The following is a 25,046-nucleotide window of genomic DNA, read 5'->3' as shown; positions in this document are numbered from 1 at the left end:
GTGCAGTCCCTCCAGCCCCAGGAGACTCTGGCTGCGGCCGCCCCTCACCGCCTGGGGCCCAGGGACCCCACCAAATGCCTGCCAACAAGTAACCCCGCAGGGCTCCCAGCCCGCCTGGGACACTTGATCTTAGGATCGGATCAATCCTCCAGGTACCTCAATGTCCTCATCTGTTTAAAAAAACCAGCACCCACCTCACTGGGTTGCTTTGGGCAATAAATCAGATTATACATGTAATAGGCCCAAGAGAGTGAATGCCCTACCTCCTGGCTTTCACCTTCCCTTCCCCATCAGAGACCTAGAATTTGTGTCTGGAGTTACCAGCTTGTGGGCTCAGAGGCCAGGATCCTGCCTGAGCACGTCCACATGAGAACAGGGACTGTCCCTGGGTATCCAGGGAGTGTGACATCACCGTTAGGATGAGGGAGAGTGACAGCATAGAAATAATTATAACGGCAACGCTGTCCCACATAGCTTGGTCAGCTCCAAGTTGCCTCATTTGAAAAAAAAAGTCTTCTGGGCAGTATCTCTATTTACAGAGGGACTGCCTCATTTCTCCTGTTTTCCCACACCCCTCTGACACGGCCCCCCGAGCAGCTTCAAGAGTACAAACTAGCCCAGCCCCACAATGGCTCTGTTCACAGGCTGGGGAAAGCTTTCTTTTTTAGGAAGATTAGCCCTGAGCTAACATCTGCTGCCAGTCCTCCTGTTTTTGCTGAGGAAGACTGGGCCTGAGCTAACATCCGTGCCCATCTTCCTCTACTTTATATGTGGGACGCCTGCCACAGCATGGCTTGCCAAGCAGTGCCATGTCCGCACCCGGGCTCTGGACCAGTGAACCCCGGGCCGCTGAAGTGGAACGTGTGAACTTAACCACTGTGCCACCGGCCCGCCCCTGGGAAAGGCTTTTATAATTCGGTGCAGCAGTACCAAACCAGCTGGAAAAGGCACCCATAGTCCGTGCTCCACGCTAATAAATAAACATCAACACCATTTCCCTGTTGACCCCAGACACAGGAGGCCTCATATCTGAGAATGGATCCCAGCAGCACACAACAGACAGGGTCTCCTGTGGAGGGTCCTTCCAAAGAGAAAATAGGAGAGGGGAGGGGGCAGCTGTAGGCTGGGTCCTCGGAGGAGAGCATGAGGGTGGCACCATGTGCAAGAGGTAAACAAGCAGCATGCAGCACTATGGGAACGCGTGGCTTTCTCAAAGGCGGCGCTAATAAAGCAATTGGGACTTCAGATTCAACACTACATGTGTTTATGACCAGAAAAGGCAAAGTGGGTCTCAGATATTCTGCAGCCAAGTGAAAGCAGCCAGAACTCCAAGAACTATTCCCCGCAGGGCAGGGCCCGGCATGTGTCAAGGCTTTCTCTGAAGCCCTCCAGCTGGAGCGTGCTGCTCTCGCAGCGCCCACTCAACTCTTCTGGGGTTGTCAAGACACAATGCCACTTACTGACCAGGTCCACGGACCTGCCACCCCCCAGGGAAGGGTCATATCAGGCATGAAGGCAGCAGGGAGGGAGTGCCTCACGGCAACGGCACGTACAGGAGCTGGGACCCAAACTTATTAGGAGTCATCGATGCCACCAGGGTTAGTGGTTCAGTTGAGGACAATGTGGACCCTGATTTCGATCCTGGGGACACAATCGATGCAAGGGATCACACTGTTCCGACTCGTGCTTTCAGGCCTGTTGCTGTTGTCAGGACATTCTTCGTGTGCAGCCTGCCCTGTTTCTTGGGGCTGCTGAGTGGAGTCGTGGTGTCGGCAAGTACAGTGCAGCCTGATGCGGAGTCTGGGCATCATTCAGTCCCCAGATGTCCTCACACGTAAGAGGGGAGGGGCCGCCGTCTGCCTCTGGACGCCTGCTTGCATATGGTCAGGAATGCTGTTCTCGGCTGCTTGCCGGGAAGGTTGGATGAGAATCTGTCCCCCAAAATGAGCTTCCCCAGTAAAAACGGCCAATTACTAGTCCAGTTGGCAGCAGTTTCTGACGGGGAGATGCTAATGTTGATTAAGGAGAGAGGGGGCGTCGGTGCCCGCCCTGATGCACAGGAAAGCCGGGGAACAAACCAGGCAGCGTGGGAGTCAGCGCTGCCGGAGCACCGGGGTGAGCTGGGTGGCCAGCTCTGCAGGAGCAAGCCGGAGGCTCAGGGTCCTGGGGAAGCCCAGTAGGCTATTCCGCCTAAATTCAGCACGAGCGAGGAAAAAGCACACCATTTAGGGATTAGCCTGTGGTTTGAATTCTGCTTCTGGCGCTTAACTCCTGTCCTCCTGGAAACCTCCTGCCCGGTCTCCACAACCGGAACAGTCTCTCCTTCTTGGAAGGCTGCAGGGAGATGAGCGACTATGCAGAAAGAGCTCCCAGCACAGCGCCTGGCAGGTTATTCCAGCTCAAACAAAGGGCAGCTACAACACGAAACCTGTTTTTCTTTGCACTACAGCGCTTAGAGTCGCTTCTTCCGCTTTGTAAGTAATGTTGGCAAAAATAGCCTCACTCCTCATTCCTAATTAAGAGCTATGGCCAGGAGAACACAGCAACAGGCTGTGTGGTCCCTGAGCATGGCTGTCCTTCACCAGGGCCTGGAACGCCTGTCCAGTCCTAAACCCTGCACTTTCACCCCGTGGCAAGTACTTACTCGACACTTCAGAAGGGACATTATCTTAGTGATGACAGTTGTGCTATTTGACAGCAAGAAACAAAACCTAAGCCTGCGGCGCTCAGATGCAGAAAGCCAGGTGGTGGCCCGAGCAGTGTGCTGCAGGGCAGGGACCCGCGTCCCTGACAGCCGCGGCCGCCATGAACAAGAGGATCACGGCGGCGGCCAACGTTGGGGGAGACGTGACCCAGCCTCAGGAGGGATGTGGCAAGACCGCAGCCATCTGCCCATTCTCTCCTCCGTGGGAATGCAAGAGGAATTTCCCAATGCCGTCCATCAAACTCATAACCAAAACTGGCTGTACCCCCCGCCCCGGCTGGGTCGTGTTTGTTTTAATAGGGGAAAAGCTCAGAATTAGATAGAGGTTTTATTTTTATGGTGATTCGTATCTTCCTCACAGAAAGGCTTAGTACGATGCTCAGATTTCACGAAGCATTTAGTACTCTTAGAGAAAGGAGCTATACACATGCAACACTGGAAAACAAGAAAAGGACTCCAACACAAGAAGCCAGACGGCTCGTCGGAGGCCACAGCGAGCCAGGCACGGCGTTCCGAGTTCTGGGGAAGAGTCTGCCCAGCCTGTGGCCCTTGACCGCAATCCTGGGGATCATCAATCTTCCAGCACAGAATGGAAACAAGATCAAAAGCAAGAAGGCTGTGTAAGCTTTCCCCACAGGCAGCGAGGGAGAGGCTAACTCTCCTGCCTTGTTTTCATCCATTTCAATCCATTTCCTTTCTTTCTCTCGGGTTTTCCAGGTCTTGGTTTGGAAGTAATCTGGCACACTGCTCCCAAGGCAGGAGGTCAAGAAGATGCGGGCTTTTATGATGCAATAAGGGGCAGCCCCTCTGTTGTTTTGGGAACCCGGGTGACATCATGGACTGACCCCTGAATCTCGGGATCTTGTGTCTAAGAGAACATTGAGTCGGAAGAAAGCCTTAGTCATCGGCTACTGAAGGCTAAAGCGAACACAGCTATTAGGTAACTGAGCCTCTTCCCCGCAGGCCCGCTCCTGCTCCTGTCTGGCCCGGGCTGCAATGCCTCCAGTAACTCTCCAGGGGAAACTATCCATGTGCGACAGCTGTGGCGAGCGGGGCAGCTGCTGCTCTTCAACCTCAAGTTCTCATGACCTCACTCCATTAGTCCTCCCTGTGAGAGGACAGCTTCCTCTTGTGTTACAAGGAGTCCAGGTGGCTGCCTGAAGCTGGCTGGGCCAGAGAAGGCTGCCTTCGCTCTTTACGCCAAGGCCTGTAACCTGTCTGAGTGTGTCTGTCCTGGGCAGACAGACAGGCAGGAGACGCAGTTCAAAAAAGTGCTCCCAGAATCCGCAGCTTCCCATGACGACGGCGCACAGGCCGAGAAGTCAAGGAGCCGAGGCAGCCTTCCACAAGGCTCTGGGAAACCACCTCTGTTTGGGCTTCAGCAGCTGTCTGCCTACGGAAGGCTCCAGAGCTGCTGACGCATATTTATATCTCCACTGCGCTAAAGTCACAAGGAACAAACACACGCGGATTTGCCCCGGAGGCAAAGTCCATTCATATTTCTCCAAATGAAGCGGGGGAGGGCGGGGGAACACTGCTCACGGACACAATCATCTGTGAGCACAGCCACAGCAGTTTTTAATTTGCCTATAGAAAATATGTGACTTCAAGATATGATTAGGGATTACTGCTCCCACAGTAAAGATAGCAGGACATGAACTGCTGGCTCTCACTTAACAGGACTCCAAGCTGGGGAGCAAGTCCCATCCTCATCTTCCAAACAGCCACAGCACAGGATCAGCTGAGCCAGCCCCTGGAAGCTTCTTCACGGTGGGAGGTCTGCTCCATCTCACGTGGCTTCTCGCAGAGACCTCCCATCAGCGTGCCCTCTCGGGTCTGGATACACGGTCCGAAACGTCAGGTTGATTCTGGGCTCTCTTGAGTGGTACTCTTTGGGCACTCGATGCTAAAGGGAAATATACATAACTCGGACACAAACACACATACTTCACTTCAAGGCCATTTAACACTTATTTATGAGGACACAGGCAGATTTTGATTTTATCCCCCCTTTAATGAGCAGCAACAAGCCCTTTAAAGTCCTGTGGAGAAAGGTCTCCTTCTCTGAAACGAGCCCACACCCACCCTCACGACAACACACCATCCCCCTGGCAGAGAGAGTTTCACCGGTTCTCACTGCTGCTTTTCCTCTCTGCTTCCGGCCTTTTTTCCAAATCTCATAGGAAAACACATACATGGCTGAGACCAAAGAGAGTATGAGATTCCACTTGCATGTTAGGTGTTCTTACATTAATTTTCATACCTTAAAAATGAGCTGGCTTTACAACGGCCTGGCCTACGCTGTGGAGCTGTGCGACCCAATAGGCCAGCCACTGGCCACCTGACGCTACTTAAATCAATTGAAAATTCAGTTCTTCAGCACACCAGCCACATCTCCAGAGACCGCAGTCGGATGTGTCTAGTGGCTACTACACTGGGCTGCATGGATAAAACCATTTCCCTCATCACAGAAAGTGCTATCAGACACGCTGCTGCAGAGGGACATTCCGATTGGCAGTAGCACTGAAACTCTCTGGAAATGTCGTCACTTTATCGCTTCCTGTTCATTAGAAAAGCAAGTTGCTTTTCACCACGTTTACTAGAGAAATGAACATCGTAAGCCAGTCAGGACACCATACCCCGATGAGAGTGAACCCACGTGACATGCACACCCTCACCTGCCAGTCAGCTTGGGTGGCTCCTTCCATGATCAACAGGGTCCCATGATCCAAGGGGATCTTCACTCTCTCCACATACGTGTAGTCTCCGTTCTCCTCCTGGAAAACAGCGTTCATTGCACTGAACTTTTTGCTTGTGTGATCAAGACACAACAGAAGGTGACACAGGTCAGAGAGATGCAAACCTCTACTCAGCCAGACGGCAGGGGTTCTTCCCTGGCTCTGCATGGGCTGCTGTGTGGCCTTAGGCAAGGTGTTTCACCTCTCTGTACCTTAATTTACTGATCTGTAAAGTGGGGATGAGGAGAGTACCTGCCACACAGGGCTGTGCTGAGCCTCAAGTGAAACAGTACGTGTAAGTCACTTGGAGACCGGCACATACTAAGTCTGGTATGAGTGCCAGCTATTATTACTAATATTGTCAGCAGCCGAAACGCAGAGAAATGCAGGCCCATTCTGGCCTACGAAGGAATTAAAAGTCATTTTTACAAGAACTCTTCACATCTGCCTTATGCTGTGACATAGTCAGTGTGGGAAAATGGGCTTTTAAACAAGAGACGGTGTGCTGAGTTCTGATCACCTTGTCATAATCTGTGCTAATCCACTAATCGGTACCTACGTTAAAACTGGTCATGACTCCGCCTATAGGTACTTTGGTATTTTGGAGATATATTCTTGTTTCTTTCCAGAACAGTCAACAGCAAGATTTTCTCAAAGAAGGGAGCCCTGGCTTGACCAGGACAGTGTTGCCAAGCTGAGACTGCCTGTGTAAACCTTTGAGAATGGGTTGCAACTCCTGAACACTTGGGATACAAAGGCCTGGCATTTACAGCACCCTTTCGTCCCGAGAGCTGTCAACTCATGTCCGATGCTGTATGAGGCTTCACAGCACGGCCTGCAAAAGAGCAACAGGTGGTGTCACTCCTTCACAGCTGACAAAGAGGTGCATCAGACAGCTCCCTGCTCACAGCAGCAAAGAGCACGTCGGGAGTGGAGACCAGGACAGCCTGAGCTTCCTCACTTCTTCACCTCCATTCTGGGCAGATCCATCTAGTCATCTGCTTCGATTCCAACGCACGGGCTTACATCCGGGTTACTGCAGGACTGCCTGCACTGAAGCACTGTGTTTATGTTTATTCTTGTAGGGATGCCTCTGAGAACGCAACTGTTTACAATGATTTCCCCCAGGAAAATCACAATCAAAACATAACGAACTTGCATAAACATCTAAGTTGCAGGCCCCAACTCTTGGCAGGGACTTCATCAAGCACAGTCACAACCTTTACAGGCAGAAGAGAGAAGCAATGTTTGAAGGAACTTTTGGTTTCAGTGATTGAGTTTAATGGTCTGCCACCTTTTCTCTTCCAGGCGTAAGTAAGCCCTGAAGCATTTACCTCTGAGCCCTCAGCCAACCAGAGAGCAGCGGGAAGGAGACCCTGCTCTCAGGTGACCCCATTCCATCTCAGAAAAGTAAAAGGTTGCTTTCTGAAATAAGCATTCCAGACAGAGGAGAGGGATATCCTACCGGAGAAAAGCTATCAGAAGGGAGGGCATCGTCCGTGAGATCGGAGGGCCCAAGGCTCCTGGATTGAGTGGTAAAGTCAGTTACCAGACAGAAGTTCAACAGACTTCCTCCACACAATCGGGGATGCCCTGGGCCTGACCCTATAAATCAAGCACAGACACAAGGACAGCAGCGTGAAATGAGGGAGAGAGGAAACACACTTCACCACAACATGAAGACGATCCTGGGTCGAGGACCTCACAGAACATTAAAAACATTACCGGGGAGGAGGGGGTGCTCAGGCCAATGGGAGAGAAGGGGTAAGCCCTGTAATTCTACCTGGGAACGTGAAGCTGGAGCAGATCCAGCCAGTGAAGGAGAATTCCAAATGCAGGAGGGAACTACCACCACGGATGCAAAGTGACGTTTGACAGATCCACACTTCCCATAACGTTCCTAAGAGCCGACGTTTTCAAATGGGAGAAACACTCAGGTTGGTTTCAAACATATTACATCCAATATAAACATCAGTGGTACCAAAAAGCAGAGAGGGTGAGCCTCCACGCAGAGGAAGCTGCTCTAATCAGTGCCCGCAGGAGCCTGCGGGGCACAGGGCACCCTCTGAGCCAGGTGATGTCATGACTCTGCTGGTGGCCATTTGTTCCTTCCTGCGCCCTTGGCTTGGAAAGGGTACTCCTGATTTGCAGGAGGCAGACAGGAGAGAGGGAAGGCCTCCTCCCCCGGCAGCACCGAGCTCACAAACGCTGCCTTCCTCCGCAGGCCGGAGTGCCCACAGCCGCAGAGCCGCCCCTGGACTCAAGCAGGATGCACTTTTTCCACCGAGGAAGCGGCAGAAGGCCAGAGGAGCTCACGTGGCGGAGCATAAGGCTCGAGCTGATGAACGGATAAGGCCAGTGGAAGCACAGGCCAGGCTGTTTGGGGGGGCGTTCACAGCCATCAAGCATGGCTGAGTTACCAAACACGTCTCCAACTCTTTTGGTTTACTCTGGTCTTTCTTCCAAACAAAACGAAACAAGAACACATCCCGACAGAAACCACAGCTTAGGATACAATTTCCCACCCCTGACCCCAGTTAAACAGCAGAGCTCAGGGCCACAGTCAGTCTATGGGGGGGGGGCGGTTGTTGTCGATGTTCTTGGTGTTCCACACACCTGAAACCTCTCAAGTAGAGAGAAAAAGCAAAAAATATACCTTTTTAAATGAATGCTGATCAACATTTCCATTCCCTCCCCAACCACAGCCAGTTCACCTGAATGCTTGAGTATGATTTCCAAGGCACGCCCGACCTTCCCGGAGCGCCCCAACTCACCTCCGCCTCCCCAGACAGCAGCCTATTCAGTTTCTTTCAGAAAAACGCTATTTAGGAATCAAATACGGGTGTATTTATTAAGTCATTACTAACCACCCAACAGACAGGAAATCTAAACATTTTTCTTCTCATTGGAAAGGTAACTTCACACTCTATGAGATCTATGTAGATTTTTCACTTAATCGTTCCTTTCTTATCCTAAAAAGGTGTCTTAGAAATTACAACCATTGATGCTTGAATATCATCACAGCGTACTTTTTCTTTCTACTATAAACGTAGACTAAGTTCGCTGGAGTAAATGACACCCCTGTAATTCCTTGTTCTCTGTCTGCCCTCCTGCTCTCTGATAAACTCCAGGAGGCAGGGACACTGTTGTCTTGCTCTTTAGAAATATGCTCAGTGCCTCTCACACATATCAATAAATGTGCGTGGGATGACTGAGGGAAAGCACCAAGAAAATATAAAGACCACCTTTAATCCTACAGAACTCAGACCACACACACACAGGGACTATTCTATCCATACAGTCGTGTACTCTACATGTTTAACGTTATATTGTGAGCTTTTTCTACATCTTAAAGATACATGTTAAAAATACGGTGATATAATATTCCTCTGTATCAACATTTCCTTCCTTCTCTAACTCAGATGTTCCCTGACCACCGCGCATGTCGGGCTCCGTGCCAGCGCTCAGGATGCAGCAGGGAGGCACACGCGGTTGGAGACTGAGTTTTTAATATACCAGTATTACTAAAAAAAAAAAAAAAAGAAAAAAGAAAAAGCTACTGCAAGTGGACCTTGGGCAAAACATTTCTGAGTAGGTTTCCAGGAAATATTCTTAAAAATGGAATTACTGGATCCAAGGGTATGAACTTTAAGGTTCCTTGATTTACACCAAGTCGCTTTCTTAAGACGGTTGTGGCAATTTATAATTCCATCAGGAAAATGCAACAGTACTGATCTTCTGGCTACATCACTAATACTGACCATTATCAATTGACAAGGATAAAAAAATTAGGGAGAAATGGCAACTCATTCTTCAAACGTAGAGTTCTTGAATGACGACCCCCATTCAACAGTTTTCACATGCCTGTGTGCTGTTGACATTTTTCTGCTGTGAACATGCCCTCTGTCCATTCTTCTACAGGGTGTTAGTGTTTTCCTTATTGATCTATAATGGTAGATAGTAAGATATTCTCCCTTTGTCTGTCATACTTTCTGCTAATATTTTTCTCACTTGGTATTTGCCTTTTCACTGCGTTTATGATATTTAACATAGAGTAGCTCAAAAATTTTTAGAGTCAACTCTACTGACCTTTCTTTGGCTCTCCTTCATGGTTTTTATGCTTAGAAAGTCTTTTCCCATCCTGAGAAAAGTTAAATATACAACTGCCTTTTAGTTAAAAAAACAAAAAGAGTCTACATATTTTAGATTTAACTCTTCAATCCAGCTGGAGTTGGCTTGCAGGCTTCTTTGTGTGTGTGTGTGTGTGTGTGTGTGTGAGGAAGACTGTGGCTGAGCTAACATCTATTTTACGTGGGACACCACCACAGTGTGGCCTGATGAGTACTACTGTCTGCGCCCAGGATATGAACCTGCGAACCCTGGGCCACCAAAGCAGAGCGTGAGAGCTTAACCACTACACGCCCGGGCCAGCCCCAAGGCTTCTTTTTATAACAATCTCCAGGTACCTAACCCGAGGCATTCTGTGGGCCTTTTTCGTTGCACTCACCATGAGGTCCGCTGCTCAGGGGCCAGGCATGTTCGGTACTGTACATACGGTACTGCTCGTTCTCACTACAGCGCTGCAAGGGAGCCCATACTTTCCATCTCATCCCAAGCAAGGGCAGATGGAGGGAAAGCACATTTCTAAGACAAAGGGCTGGCGGGAGGCAGGCAGGGCTAGCATTCGAACGCAGATCTGCCTGGCTCTAACGCCTGTATTCTTTCCACTGTACTGGGCTCTCCAAAGTGATCTCCATTCCTTCCGAAATCCTGTAGTATCTCCTGTCCTAATTATTTGGCACCCTGACTATACTGTAAGGATCACAGACACCAGCAAGTAGCATGAATGAGGGCCATGGGCTGGACGCAATGCAGCGGGGAGTGGGGGCCATGGAGACATGGAGAACACGGGGCCTGCAAACAGGCGGCAGCCACTCTGCAGCTCCAGCTCACTCTTCCCCCAGGATGCCTGATTGCCTGGCTGTTCCAGGGAAGCTGATAAATGGGATTTTGATGTAAAATCTCCTGAGTTATAAATTTGGGCAACTAATTCAGTTTCTTTAAAAACACTGGGCAGTATAAACAAAACAAGTCTGGGACCAGATTGAGCTTAAGAGCTAGCCAACTGCGCTGCTGAGGAGCCCACCACGTGACTCCTTCCTTTATGCCCATGTCCTGTAGTCCTGTCTGGCCAGATGCTCCCAAAGCATCCCAAACAAGGCCAGAGGTCATCTGCTGGGTTTCTTTGATCCCCCTTTGCCATTCCACGTGGTAGTGCCTGATAAAAAGCTCAGGACACATATGCACTTCACCTTCAAGTATCATATTCTTAATCTCAGTGACCCCAGCTCCATCAGAAAAGGCCATTCAAAGCAAAATATGCTTCCAAATTAACGATTTCAGTCAATAATGAGACATTTCATTTCCAAGTCACCTCTGATCCCTTAAATGAGCTACTTACCTAAAAAAAACTTTCCATCTTTTTACAAAGAAGATGCTTATAAAAACAAAACACAAATGAGCAGAAAGGACAAAAAAACAAGGCAGAAGCCTGCTACCGGTCCTCATTTCCCGAGCTCTCAGGAAGCACTTGACACGCAGGAGCTATTATTAGTTTCTGCACTGGAGGCGACAGCAGGCCCTTGAAGCCTGGAGGGGACTGAGGTAATGAGAGTGGAGAGCACGCCTGGGGAGCACGAGACGACTTAGCAGAAGGGTGCAATCGCCCAGGAACAGGGCGGGGCCAACGGAGGCTGGGCATCGAGGATGAGAGGACCGGACAGTCTGGCGAGGAGTCTACATGTTATCCTTTCTTCCAGGAGGAGCCCAGAAAGGCTTCTGAGCTGGAAACACCGTGATGACAGCAGCGAGCCCCATCTTGGCCCTCTGCTCCTCTTTCCCTATTCTCTTGCCCTGAAGGATACTGTGCAATTCCATAGCTGGACATATTATTGCTATTATTAGTTTCAATTCGGCTCAATGAACAGCTGTTGGAGCCAGGCTGGGCAGGGTGCCTTGGCCGCCTCATCTGTACAGTGAGGGTAAGAGCAGCTGGCCTCCCGAGCTCACTGGAGACTGAACGTAAGGCATCGAGAAGAGAGCAGGCAGGTCAGCACTGCCCGCCTGTTATTTACCATTCTCGCTTTGCTGTTGTTATGTGGACGATTCCCCCAGGGTATGTCTGGCAGAGGCCTGTCATCTGAGCCCCACTTACACAGCCAATGGGCTGCTTCACACCAGGAAGGCTCGGGCACCTCGAACCAGCACGGAGAAGAAGGAACTCCCAATCCCCTCTCCAACCTGCCTTCAACAAGGCCAAAGTCAAAGCAAAGACCACCGCCCCGCCCCCCCCCCCCCCCCCCGCCCCGCCCCGCGTCTGAGTAAACAGCACCTCCATCCACCACTGCTCAAGCCGGAAACCGGGAGTCACTCCTGATTCTCAGCCTCACGTCTGAAGTCTCACCGGCCACTTCTGTTGATTCACCCTCAAAAACAAACCTCAAATGCATTCCCTTCTCTTCCGCTCAGTGCCACCATCTTGGTCCGCCCAGCGGCATCCCACTAAGAATCCTGCACCACCCTGTTATCGCATCGCCTGCTCTCCCTCTCCCAAACTGTTCTTCACACGGCAGCCAGAGCGATCTTCAAAATATGAACCAGATCGTGTCGCAGCCTCATTCATTCCCACTGCACTTAGAATACAGCCCACGTGCCAGAGCTCCACCACAAGTGTAGCTATTCCTCTCCACTCATTTATGACAGTCTAGCTCCTGTGACCTCCACGAGGGCAGGGCCCATACAGGTCATGTTCGCTGCTACAGCCCAGAGCCGGGTACAATACCTGACACACCGCAGGCGCTCACTGAATATTGGGTTGGGGGAGGGAGGAGAGAGGAGAGAAAATGAACTCTTCCTGAAAATATCCGGCATCTGGGTATCAGACAGAACTGAGGGAGAAGAGATTGGAATTAAGGACATCAGGGTGGAAAAGGTCCTTTTAGTCTCTTAGATATGCGGTGAGAAGAGCCTGGCAGCAAGATGGCCGCTGTGAGAGGGGTGAGTTCTTCAGACACTTCAAGAAAGAATTAAGACGACTTGGGAATTGAAACAATTAAAATAAGAGAACAGGGAAGAGCTGAAAATAACTGATGCTGTGAACCTGACCAAGAGAATAGTGCTATCACAATCATAAATGCACCTACCAGCAGCAGGATTGTGGAGTTTTCTGAGAGAACACTAATAAACCTGGTTTTACGATTTCAGGTTAGAAGTCACATGCCTCCTGAACATGTACAAAGCGATGAACTAGAACTTGGGATAAAAGTCGAAGCTGCGGATAAGAGATTCAGAAATCACTCCACCAAAGGAGGAGCAAGAACAAATGACATTCTATTTATTTACTTATTCAATCAAAATACACACACACACATGCAGTCCTAAATGCTTGGGACACGATATGAGACAGAAATGGGCCTTGCCCTTATAGCGTTTATAATCTACTGTCAGTTCATAATTTCCTAAAAATAATGTAGACAAAGATAACAGAATCAAAGATAATCTTGAATATCCATATTTAAGGGGTTGACTGTAAGCAAAAAACCCTCAAAGGATGCAGAGAAGTAGCAATGAGAAAAGTGTGAGAAGAGCTAAAATAATACAGTATCTCAGAAGCCAATAGGAGAAAGAAAAGGCAGCTAATAGAAGGTTGAGTGTCAACCAGAGAGGTGATGGACACTGGTGAGCAAGATGACAAGGAAGAAGAGAACGATGATTGAGAAAGGCGGGCATGTGCTCTTTAGGACCACGGTGTCAGTGTTAGCAGAGGGGCGGGGATGGATCTAGAGAGCAGGTGTTTTAAGAGTGAGTTAAGCTGTGAGGCAACAGAAACTGCAGGTGTAGACAGCTTATTCCAGAATTTGTGCTTCAAAAGCAAGAAAAAACCCAACACGTTAGTCAGAATATCTGCAGGGTCAAAGCAAAGGTTTTCTCCAGATGGTAACAGGTAATACAGGGACTCCCTCAGATCTCTGGTCCAAGAATCAGATACATGGTGAGCTGCTCGACAAGTACGGTCATGGCTTTGTGCAGACTGAGATGATATGTGAGAACTAAATGAGAGCCCGTGCCACGGCTCCTTAATCTGCTGAAGGCCACTGTCCCTTTACCTGCCCTAGCTCCCAACTTCCAACTGTGCCAATAACGTCCAGCCACCACACCACTTTTTTTTTAATCATTTCTTTTCAGCGTGTCTTCCCAATCAATTTGTGGTGCTGCCTTGCCCTTGAGAACCTGGCTGGTTTCTCGACTGCTTCATGGACCCTCTAAGCCTGCAGCTATATTTAGACTACAAAGTTGTGCCTATAGAGCCGACGCAAGCACACAGCCAGCCTTGCTGTTCATAGCGGTAACACATTTTCTAAATCTGACATAAACAAAACATATTAGTTGTGGAAATTACGGAAAGAGAATAAAGCTAGGACCCCACAAAGTCATATCCACAGAGTTATTCTGCTGACTCAGAGCATATTATAAATGATGGCATCCTCAGCATCGATCTGAAATACATTACTTTAAAAAGAGAAGCAGCTGTTTCTGAAATAAGATCTGCTAAAGTCAGAGGCTAGCTGGAAAAGCCTAGATGTGAAATCACTGAGGTTATCTGTTCAAAATGGATTTAAACTCACTCACCACACACAAATCTTTGGCTTTTATCAAACTCCTTCCTGGTTTTTGATACTGATTTGGCATGGAAGGTTCTGGTGAGGTGAGCAAGAATACTAGGCACAGGGGCCTGGCCTGTGCAATCAGCCATCCTATCCTGGGCACACGCAGTGACCCCAACAGCTCAACGAAGCAGGCCGTCACCAAGGCCTCACTGACAGCAGAGGGTGTGGGGGGTCTGGGCAACTGTCCAGTGCAGCAGAGGCTCTCTCCGCAGGCATCTAAACTCAGCCCCGCAGACCCAACTAGCAGGCTGGGCCCACGGAAAGGCAAATGATGTTTAAAGGGAGACAGCTGCTGACGGTGCCTGTTGTTAGATTTGTTGTTGATATAGTCCTGGGGGTAGGATGGGGGTGAAAAGGGACTGGATTTATTCAAAAACAAACTTGCTTTACACTCACTGCCACAGCCATTCTAACTACACTGAACACGCATCTGAAACCAGAAGACAATGTAATGAAGATTCCATTCTTGGTAATAAAATATTTCAAGAAATGCAACGTAAGGAACTGCTGTCTTGAAAGAGCTTCCACCCAAGACAACAGCACCAGAAACAAATGTTCTCCTTCCTCTGAGAGCCCATGAGACCGAATTCCACCATGCCCGACATCCAGCCAACCCCACTCACCAGCAAAAGTGTGAGGTTCTCCAGTCCTCTAGTAAAACAGAACACTCATTCCCAAACCATTCCTGGACACACGTGATCAGACGCAATCCCTACGCTCTCTCGCTCCTGCACCCTTCCAGCGTCCTTTGGAATTCCCACCAGTGATGAGCAAACACCCCTCGGTCCTCAGCCGCATGTGCTCTGAAAGCTCTCTTTACTTCCTTGTCCTAGCTGAAGCCTTGCTATCTCCAGAAGATCCCAAATTCCCTGGAACCCTCTCACACGGAAGGTGATCATGTCTCTCACCACCAGCAGATCTCAGAGCCAGGTGACATTCCTCATTAACGCTTTCAGACCATCAATCTCATGCCTCTCTTAAAAACTCCTGCTCTCTGAGCTCCATCCACTTTCTCCTTCTCCGCCTTCGTCGTAGGTACCTAAAAGGTATTCACAGTCTCCAATTCGTCTCCTGGCTTCTTCTCTTGCTCCTTTCTAATCCAGGTTCCACACAGTAGCAACTGACCTTGTAAAATTATCAACCAGATCTTGTCACTCTCCTGCTTAACATACTTCAGTGGCTTCTTGCTGGACTTAAACCCCACTCCCTCCTGAAGCCCCGAGTCTCTGCACCGTCTGGCCCCCACCCGCCTTCCCCATCTCATCACCTGCTCACTCTGCTCCAGTGAGGACCCTCCTTCTCCTTCCCCAGACTCACCAAGCTTTTCCTGCCTCAGCTAAGCAGCCCCCCCATGAAAATGTGACTTGTGAAAGATGAGAAAATCATCAAAAGGCTTAGGAATAGATTTTAAGAGTATGGCAAAGGGGAGAAGAAAACTACCGCTGGGACAAGGTTTGAAAAAGACAAATCTGCAAGGAGGCCCCAGACTGAATGACAGCACACACGAAAATGACGAATCGCTGTGGAAAAGGCTGTTCTCCCGAGACTAAGGGCACTGTCAGTGGCAAGGCAAAACTGGGAGGCTCTGTGCAGAAGTTCTTTCTTCCCAGCGGGAGGCAGGGCATGGATTCTAGCCTATGACAAGGCCCCAAGGAAGCAAAGGATGATTCCGACTCCCAAAGGATCTCGAGTCTGAAAATGATTCAAGTCCTACCAGGACTACTTATCTTTATGCGCTTAAACATGTGCACATTTGTTTACCCATTCACACTCTCCAAACCATTCCATGATGCAGAGACAGGAGCTCGAAACTCAGTCACCGCTCCTGCTCGCAGGCTACTTCACCCTCCCTGCGTCGCCCTTCCTCCCTCCATGAAGGCCATTGCACAGGTCAAGGGAATCTTGGAGTTTGGCCTCACGGCTATTCATTTCCTTCCTCGATTTCCACATGTGGAAAGTCCCCATGGCATCTAGCATCTACAAAAGCTCACAGACTCACTGATCACTGCGACAACTGTCACAGTGCCTTTCATGGGGGAACTTTTCTGTTACTCCCATGAAGGAGCTACCAATTATCATCTCCATTTACAAACAAGGAGTAAGTATAAATGAGGTGGACAGGTGCTTTTTACCAACATCAGGGACAGAAACAGGAAACAAAACCTAATTTGCTACATTTCATTAGGGCATGTATTAAAAAGACGACGGTTATCAACAACTTCTTTCCAGCACTGCCTGCAGTCCCTCCGAGCAGCTGCTGTAATCAGAGATGGACTAGGAAGTGTGGATGACTGGCACAGCAGCAGTGGGGTGCTGGCTGAGGGGAGGGTCAGACACTACAGTCTAGCTTATCCAATTTTCAAAGGTAAGCTAGTCACTATTATACTGTTTTGGATTCCAATATCCTAATTTTTTCTAAAGTCCCGGAATATATCAGTATTTATGATCAAACCAACCTTTTCCTACTCTGCTCTCCCCAGTAGTGTGTAAAAACCAATTAGCAAGGGAGGCACCAGGAGCTCCAATTCACTGGGAGCTCTCAGAGCCTCTGCTGTCAGCAGTGGGTTTACAACCATCTCTCCTGGTGATGTGAAAGGGTTCACATCCTTCAGAAGGTACTCGAGAGAGGAGCGATTAGAGAAATGCCCAACTTGCCTCAACTCAATAGCCCTGAGGGGGACAGAAGCCCCTCATATTTTCAGGATTCAGCTGAAGAACAGAGCTTATTCATGGATAATTTTCTAGAAAAACAAGGCTTGGGGGATCTAAACCTCCAGTGCATCACAAACTTCCTGCTATTACCTAATAACCACCCCCCCAACTCAGCCATCACTGTTTCCATGGTAACTGACAGAGAAATAGCAGCCTGCCAAATGGCTTTTGTGGTTCCTTCTCCAGCTTGTTTTTCAGTATAGAATTAAAGCTAGCTGGGAAAGGAACCAGACTAATCTTTACAACAGGGACGTGATGCAGTTTGCAAAGTATAATGGGGTTTGGGACAGGAGTGTTGCAAAGCTTTAATGAGCCCAGCTTGGTAGAATAAAAAAGGTTCTTGGTTTCTAAAAAATGCCTGCTCAAGTATATTTGGTAAGTTTTACTTCTGTCTTAAGACAGTATATCCTGATATTGGCCAGAAGATAAATAGGGTGCTATTCACTCAGTCGTTAACTCAATTAACAAAAGAAGGGATGGGGTGAATGGGAGAGCAAGATGAGTCAGGTCTACTGTGCCCACAGTACCTTATTATCATCGAAGGAAATGGTGATTTACTCCCAAGTCAAAATGAATGAGTGGGAGTTGGCAGACTTGGACGAGGACCGTGTAAAAAGGAGGGCGCCTGGAGGAGTGAAATGTTTGACCTTGGGGATGATGTGCGCATGGAGCTGACAGCCAAGCGCCTGAGTCACAGGCCCTGGTGCCGAGGAAACACGTCACCCCATCTCAGCCCAGAATGCAGAGTGTGGCACTGGGGCAGCTCTCGGATCCCCAGCCACAGAGACCTGCCCGAGGCGCCGGACAGCAGGCCACGCCGCTGCTGAGGGGTGGAGGCGTCTGAAGGTAAAAAAGACGATTCTCTTTGAAACCGGCCCCGAACAGATGCTTTTCTGTCTCAAAATCGCATACCTGAATGAAGAGCAGAAAATCTCATGAGTCTGCTGTCAGCCCTAGATGAGAAACTCTGACTTGGGTCAAACAGGTATTCGCTTCTCCTCTGAGAGGTTAACGCTCACTTGCGTTTGAAAGAGGTTCCCTCCCGCCGGCCTCTGGCACGCTCCAAATGTCTTGTTGACAGACATGAAAAGCACAATCTCTAGTGGCACACCAGGATAGGTCCCTCAGAGTCACAGAAAGTCAGACTCTTACAAATCCCACACGGAAGACTGAGCTAATTTGTACTTTTTAATCTATGCTTTTACCTTGGGTTGTATGAATCATGAGTCTTGTTCTCAGAGCTATCACCGGAGTTCAGAAAGAAAAGTAGACAGATTTACAACCACCACTTCCTTTCAATCCTTTGGGAAAGAGATCATTGTAATAAGATAAAGATGATGTATTCTGAGATACATTTCCGAGGCTGTCAACTCAAAGAAAGGCTTCTGTACTTCTGGTTTAGCTAGACTTGTGGAGCCCTAGATTTTTGGAATCTGTTAAAGAAACTTGAAGGAGCCTTTCCAAAAGTGTAAACTTGGGTCTTGTTTACCCAAGAATGGACCTTACAGGTTCTGGGGGAAAAAGTCATTTTTAAACTGTATTCACTAATGCATGCTTATAATTTCAAATATATTAACATTCAATTTCTCCATCTTAACAGCCAGGATTGAAGAGATAAACAACTGCACCAAACTCGATCTAGTTAAGCCTGCACAGGAAGCCAAATCAGAGTCAATAACCCGAGGTACTAACACATTTACACTTCTGCCCAAATCCGTCTCCCCAGCCAACTTTGTTTCAAGGTCTCAGACAAATTTTCTTACTTATCAGATCTGTATTTTTACCAAATCAGGTACCACAGTTATAGGGCAGATTCCCTTGATTCTAGCAGGTAATTAAAGGGACTTAACCACATTTTTGGGGTTTCACGGCCTGCACGGTGACTCAGTGATCAAAACCGCCTCCAGGAAGCCTTGAGAAGAGAAAGCTCCAGCACGGACAGTCTCTCTCTTACAGAGGGATTTTGTTTCAAATGGCTGCCCTCAGAAACGACGCTCTGTGGTAATTATATTCTCCATCCACGCATTAACCTATAACATAACTGAAGTATATTACCAAGAAATGGCTCTTGATCACCATGAACAATGTTTTATATGAGAAAATGAAGCCCTTCAGCTGCCTGGAGGGGAAGAGAAATGGGGGGAATTCTGGGCACCAGAACACTCTTAACGTTCAATGGTTGGAAACTGCTCATACAGTAAAACTAATTATCCAGAAAGCATGCTCTGGGAATTCTTCAGCTTCAAATCTATAAATAGGCCAAAACGTTTTGTAAAAGGGGGTGGTGGCGAATGTACGTGTGTGAAGAAACAGTAACTGAATACTTAAATTAGACCTGGCGACCAGGAAACTAACTGCAGAGAACTGGAGACTGGGACTGCAGTGAAGACTACACTGCGCCCACTGAGCCCGTCTGCCGACCGAGAGGGTGGAAGGCTAACTCCGGAAGGCACAGCGCTAATGCGGCAGATCACGAACTCCTGAGGGGCGAAGACGACTTCATCTTACTCACTGCTACGGCCCCAGCTCCCACCCCACGCCTGGCGATTGCTGGGGTTCCACATGTCTGGCTTGAGAAGAGGGTGTGAACTTAAAAATGAGGCACGCGGTGCTTCTCTCCAATCATGGAAAGGAGTCTTAGCAAGGGCAGGATGAATTCTTCACACATGTGAACTTGGGATTTAACTGAGGGGCAGCCTGCGTGGAAGAGCATAACCATATGTAAAGGGCATGGCAAGGCTGGGGAGTCTGCTTCTTGCGTGGTCCTCCCTGGTACAAGGAAGGCTGACTGCCCGGGAAACCGCAAAGGCTCCTCAACAAGTCCCTGCAACTCGCAATCCCCTGCTGACACAGACCAACGCTGCTGTGTCAGCAAAAGCAGAGAGAACCTAACCAATGGGAAGCGTACCAGCAAAAGGCGCTCAATGGCATACATGCAAAACGACACAATATGCTTCAGAACACCAGGCCTGGAAACCCACTACACGGCACGAATAGAGCCCTGTCCATCAACGCTTCTTAGAGAAGCATATCTGACGAAGGGCAGACACTAGCAGTGACTGACTAACGATTATGTGGTCCGGATTCTTCAAAACACAGCCTTGCAGGCCCTCCATGCTGGCTGGGGCTGGTTCAATGTCATCAGCTGAATGATTGGGAACCTTGCTGGAAAAAGACCCAAACCCTGGAAAAGAGAAGATCTGGTAGAGGGTTGCTCTTTCCTTAGAGTTCCCAGCATCTTTCTACCCATCTCAGGCCTGAGGTTCCACACTTTTTGATTTAAAAAAATTAGCAGCCTGGTGCTCCTCAACTGTCACGTCATACAGGAAGAGGTGGGATGGAGAACTGAAGGGATTACACAGCCCATTTCATCGCCGCTTCTGGACCTGAACTTGGACAGACCACCGCCTCTGCTAATCTGGCGTGAACTTCCTGTCTCCGAAAGAACTGCAGAGGTAGCTCTATCTCAGGAGACGGCTAGGAAGGCGATGAGGACGCACGGCAGGCCCTCACAGGAAAGCGGCAACGGTGCTGCGAAGAACACCTACTTAAAATAAAGGCTTCCTCGGGAGCATCCTCTTTGAGCCTCCTTCCTTTCCCTTCCTGCCCCCCCCGGATGGAGCCTCCCTTTATAAGTTGTCCTTCAGAGAATTTTTCGCAATTGCAATTATTTGAGTAATTAGTAATACCTGTCTACCCCTGGCCCCACGAGGAAAGGAACTGTATCTGTCCTTTCTGCCGAAAGAAGAGCCTCAGCGCCTGGCAGGTGGCAGGCAATTTCTGCTGGGTAAGTAAATGAACGAATGGGCACTCTGGGAGTCAAAAGTGAACCACAGGGTAAGCAATCAGTTGAAAACGTTTCATCAACAAAACACATACTCCTATCCTCTAAATCTGAAAATAGGAGCTTTGTAGCTCCTATTTGTAAAGTAGAGCTCCTTTTTTCACAGAATAATAGGAGGCAGGAAGGATATTAAAAAAAGAGAGAATACTCACTGGTGGGGGCTTCTTTCTCATCTCAAAGATGCGTGTGGCCCCAAAACTGAGTGAAGCAATGACGGGGCACCTCCCCAGCGAGGGTTCGTCATCACTATGCCAGTCCACACTGTCCTTCTCATTTCGGTAAAGATTGCAGAGCAGTGAGTTGAAAGTGTGACCAGTGTTCTCTTCAATTTGGCTCTTCAGTGTGAGAAGCACAGGATGCCACTGCAATCAACAGGCCAAGAAATGGGCAGACGGTTCACAAATGACGAAAGGTGGCAGCCAGGGGGAAAAATAGAAAGAAAGTGCAAAATCAGTCAAATTATAAACATGGGCATGGAATAAGCAAACCACTTTTATGCAATAAGCACAAGCCAAGAAGAGTAGTTTAATTCCCTCCCACTATTTCTGTTTTGAAGCAAGCTGACCTCTGTAATTCTATTAAGGTACTAAATTTGGTTGAGTCATGTCATGAGACCCAGGCCTATCTACCCATCCCATCTGTGCCATGTGAAATCCATGACTCTCGCAACATGGCAGCTATCGATACCCTCAGGGCGGGCACCTCGGTAGGTGGTCGAGAAGGTGGTGAGTGGAGCCCAAGTCTGGTTTGCCACCACAGCTGTCAGGCAGCCAGCCAGCCAGCCAGCCAGCCAGCCAGCCAGCTGATACAGACCGAAATCTGAGGAGCGAAAGAACCTTCCTGTGGGTGGCCCTGTGTTCATTCAATTCCCATGTTATCACAAATGGGAGAATTAACTTTTTAAAAATATATTAAATATTTCCAGAGTGGCTAACTTCCTGAAACAGAAGCTGAAGGGGAAAAACATTCTTCTCTACAGAATGGAGTCACAGCACGGCCTTCATAGGCATACAGGCTGTGAGCCACAGAGTTAACAGTCCACAGTCCTGCCCCGGAGCACCAAGTGCGCTTGCATTTGCTTCCACGTGGAAGTCGCGGTTTTGCCACGTATGCTACTGGAAGCTCCGACCCCTGACCTCTAGCTGTACTGGAAGCCACCACCAGCGTAGCTTGTGTTGGGGCTTGTTAGAATTCTAGGTCTTTCCTCCAAGAGCTCTCACCTGCTTTACAGAGCTACGTTTAGGACGGTGGTTCTCAAACTTTACACTCAAAACTTCTTGAGGACCCAAGGAACTTCTGCTTATGTGGGTAACAGCAATGATATTTACCATATTAAAAATTAAAATGGAAAAAACTTTAAACTATTGGTTAATTCATTAAAAACATAGCAAACCCATTACATGGTAACATAAATATTATTTACGAAAAATAACTATTTTCCAATACAAAAGTTTGGTAAGACGAGTGGCACTGTTTTGCAAATCTCTTTACTGTCTGGCTTAATTGAAGAGAGCTGACTGCTATATCTGCTCCTGCATTCAATCTGTTACAATGTGTTGTTTGCATCTAAGGATAGGAAGAAAACAGGTTTCATCGAGATACATAGTTGGAAATGGGAGTCTTCTATAGCCTTTTCAAAAGTTGTAGATACTCTTTGATATTACACCAAAACTCAACAGTACTGACTTCTTACTTATTCTTTTACTAAAATATTTTTCTATTGAGGTAACATTGGTTTATAACATTACACAAATTTCAGATGTAGGTCATTATATTTCAACTTCGATTTCTTAAAGGTTAGTTGCAATGTAGAATCTGAAACCATATCAACAAACTTTTCATATTCTGTTATATTTAAATCCACTGGTGCAGCCTGCACTTTGAATGGATTTTTTTTTTTTAAAGATTGGCACCTGAGCTAACAACTGTTGCCAATCTTTTTTTTCTTCCCAAAGCCCCCCAGTACACAGTTGTATATTCTAGTTATGAGTGCCTCTGGTTGTATGAATGGATCTTTAATCTTGCATGATGCTGTAACATCAAGAACTGGCCATTTTGAAAATATTGGTTCACTGAGTTATACAACTCTTTTAATTGCTGATGCATTTCATTATACAGTATCAAAAATCATATCCATTAATATCACCACTGATCTCATCAGAAAAGGCTAAGTAATGGAAAGAGGTCAGGCTCAAAGTGGTGAATATGAGTTTTTCGAAAATTCTAATTTTTGCTTGAAAATAACTTTTATCATTAGTAGCAAATCCTGTCCATTGTTTTCCTTGAAGTGCCACTGACTTCATTCATTTATGAGAAAACGTCTGCCAAATGCTCAAGTCTGAGTAACCACAGTTTGTCTGCCAGTTGCTCTTCCAAGTAAAAATGGTCCACGAAAAAAGCAGCCAGTTCAGCTTACAGCTTAAACAGTCACGCAAGTGTTTCTCCTCGACAAGCTCCTGGTTGGTTTGTAGCAGGAGGGTTTTATGCATACTTGCCGCTTCATCAAACTGTTAAAAAGACATGTACTCAAAGATCAAGATCTAATAAAACTAATAATGTTTACTGCTTCATCAAGGGATATTAAGTGAAACCAGCAATTTTTTCTCAAACTGGAAGTGCATGGCAGAAAAGAATACAATGATCACCAGTACAGTTTGGTGACAATGCCTTAATTCATGCTAAGAAGGCTCCAGCAGTTTTACCCACCACTACTTTTGTATCATTAGTGCAAATTCAACACAGTGAAAACGTCATCTAGTCTTAGTATTATTATAATAGTTTTGACCTTGAGGATTCCCAAAAAAGGATTTCATGGACCCCCTCCAGGGATGCACAGATTCCACTTTAAGAACTGCTACTTCTGGGGCCGGCCTGGTGGCACAGTGGTTAAGTTTGCATGTGCTGCTTCAGCAGCCCGGGGTTCGCCAGTTCAGATCCCAGCTGCGGACATGGCACTGCTTGGCAAGCCATGCTGTGGCAGGCGTCCCATACATAAAGTGGAGGAAGATGGGCACGGATGTTAGCTCAGGGCCAGTCTTCCTCAGCAAAAAGAGGAGGATTGGCAGCAGATGTTAGCTCAGGGCTAACCTTCCTCAAACAAACAAAAAAAAGAACTGCTACTTCTGAGAGCCCCTGCAAAGGCCACGTTCTATGTCTGGTAGTGAAGGAACAGATGTTCAGCAAAGGAAAGCACATTATTAATATTAAATACATCCCATGGCTATTGTCAGGTAAAACTGCCAGGGAAGCATATGTGGGGATCCCTCAGCTTTGCTGTGAGGTGGAAACCATGATAAAAGCTGGGTTTCCTTGTTACGGATATTAGCATTATATTCTAAGCAGAGGATTTTAAAAAGTAAACAGCAACTACAACAAACAAAACTTAGACCAATAAAACAGAAATGTTATTAAACTAAACTATGTTCAAGAGGATAAACTTCAAAGTGAAATTCCACAATAATGTTAGCAAGCCGTATTTGCTATCTATTTTATGACTTTAAGCTTATTTTCACGGAGATAAAGATGAGATGCTAGAATTATAAACTTCAAACAAGAATGTAGAGGAGGATGGGAGCATGTTTGCAATGTGACTGTGAAACTAATTAGCGCTTCCCAATGCACTTGGGGACTGAGCACCATGATAACACCGAGTCTGCAGGATGTTTCTAAGTGGGAATATGCTTTTTCTTGGTTATTTTTGGTGGTGAAGTAAGGAGAGAAAAAGAGGATAATGAACTAGAGGATTAATTTAGACTCTCCAACCAATACTCTATATACAGATCCCTCAGAACTGAACGTCTAAATTAAAATTCAGCGTCATCTCACTGTTCACTGAAGACATTCTATCCTTAAAAGACATCTGAGGAGAAGAGCATGAGGCGGCGTGCCTCGCAGAAGTCAAAGGAGCTATTCAGTCACTTCCAATAGCGCTTTGTAGAGAGCCAGGGGCCACAGAGGCGCCTCTGGGACCACAGGAGGGAAACGAGAGGGAGCCGGAGGGCTCCCGGCCGTCAAGGCGCTCTTTGATTTTCATACGCAGAGTTCCCGTAAGACTGAGATTGAACAAAGGCTCACAGAACTTTAACAACCTACGACTGACTCTGCCCCTGTGCTATGGGATATGAAGCTCGACGTATAACGGTTTTAAAATTAAACGAGTACCTCCAACACACATATACACACATTAGTGAATTCTCCTTAAAAAAACCTAAGAAAGGGGCATCTCTTTTGATTTTGTTCATGATGTATACCAATAAAGTAAATCTATTAGCAATAAATACAAAGTGATGAGCCAGCCAAATTCAAATTACAGAATTCTAATT

General features: G+C 47.7%; 1 protein-coding gene across 11 annotated transcripts in view; it reads right to left on the bottom strand.

Annotated features, from left to right (window-relative positions):
- ALKBH3 (alkB homolog 3, alpha-ketoglutarate dependent dioxygenase) overlaps window positions 1–25,046 on the bottom strand; it is a 39,242-nt gene that overhangs the window by 2,424 nt on the left and 11,772 nt on the right. For 6 of the 11 annotated variants that reach the window (XM_005598047.4, XM_005598050.4, XM_001489694.5 and 3 more), the window contains 3 exons: window positions 20,877–21,086; window positions 5,383–5,481; window positions 1,248–4,610 (listed from right to left, as the gene is read on the bottom strand). In XM_005598047.4, the coding sequence (XP_005598104.1) occupies window positions 4,494–4,610; window positions 5,383–5,481; window positions 20,877–21,086 (426 nt within the window). In that variant the 3' untranslated portion in view covers window positions 1,248–4,493. Of the gene's footprint in view, window positions 1–1,247; window positions 4,611–5,382; window positions 5,482–20,876; window positions 21,087–25,046 lie in introns of those variants that run through there. The other 5 variants (XM_070229337.1, XM_070229334.1, XM_070229335.1 and 2 more) reach the window with 1 other exon arrangement.

Source organism: Equus caballus, chromosome 12, assembly GCF_041296265.1.
Source record: "Equus caballus isolate H_3958 breed thoroughbred chromosome 12, TB-T2T, whole genome shotgun sequence".
Lineage (NCBI taxonomy): Eukaryota > Metazoa > Chordata > Mammalia > Perissodactyla > Equidae > Equus > Equus caballus.
Note: the sequence above shows the minus strand (reverse complement) of the source record. Positions and strands in the feature narration are given on the sequence as shown.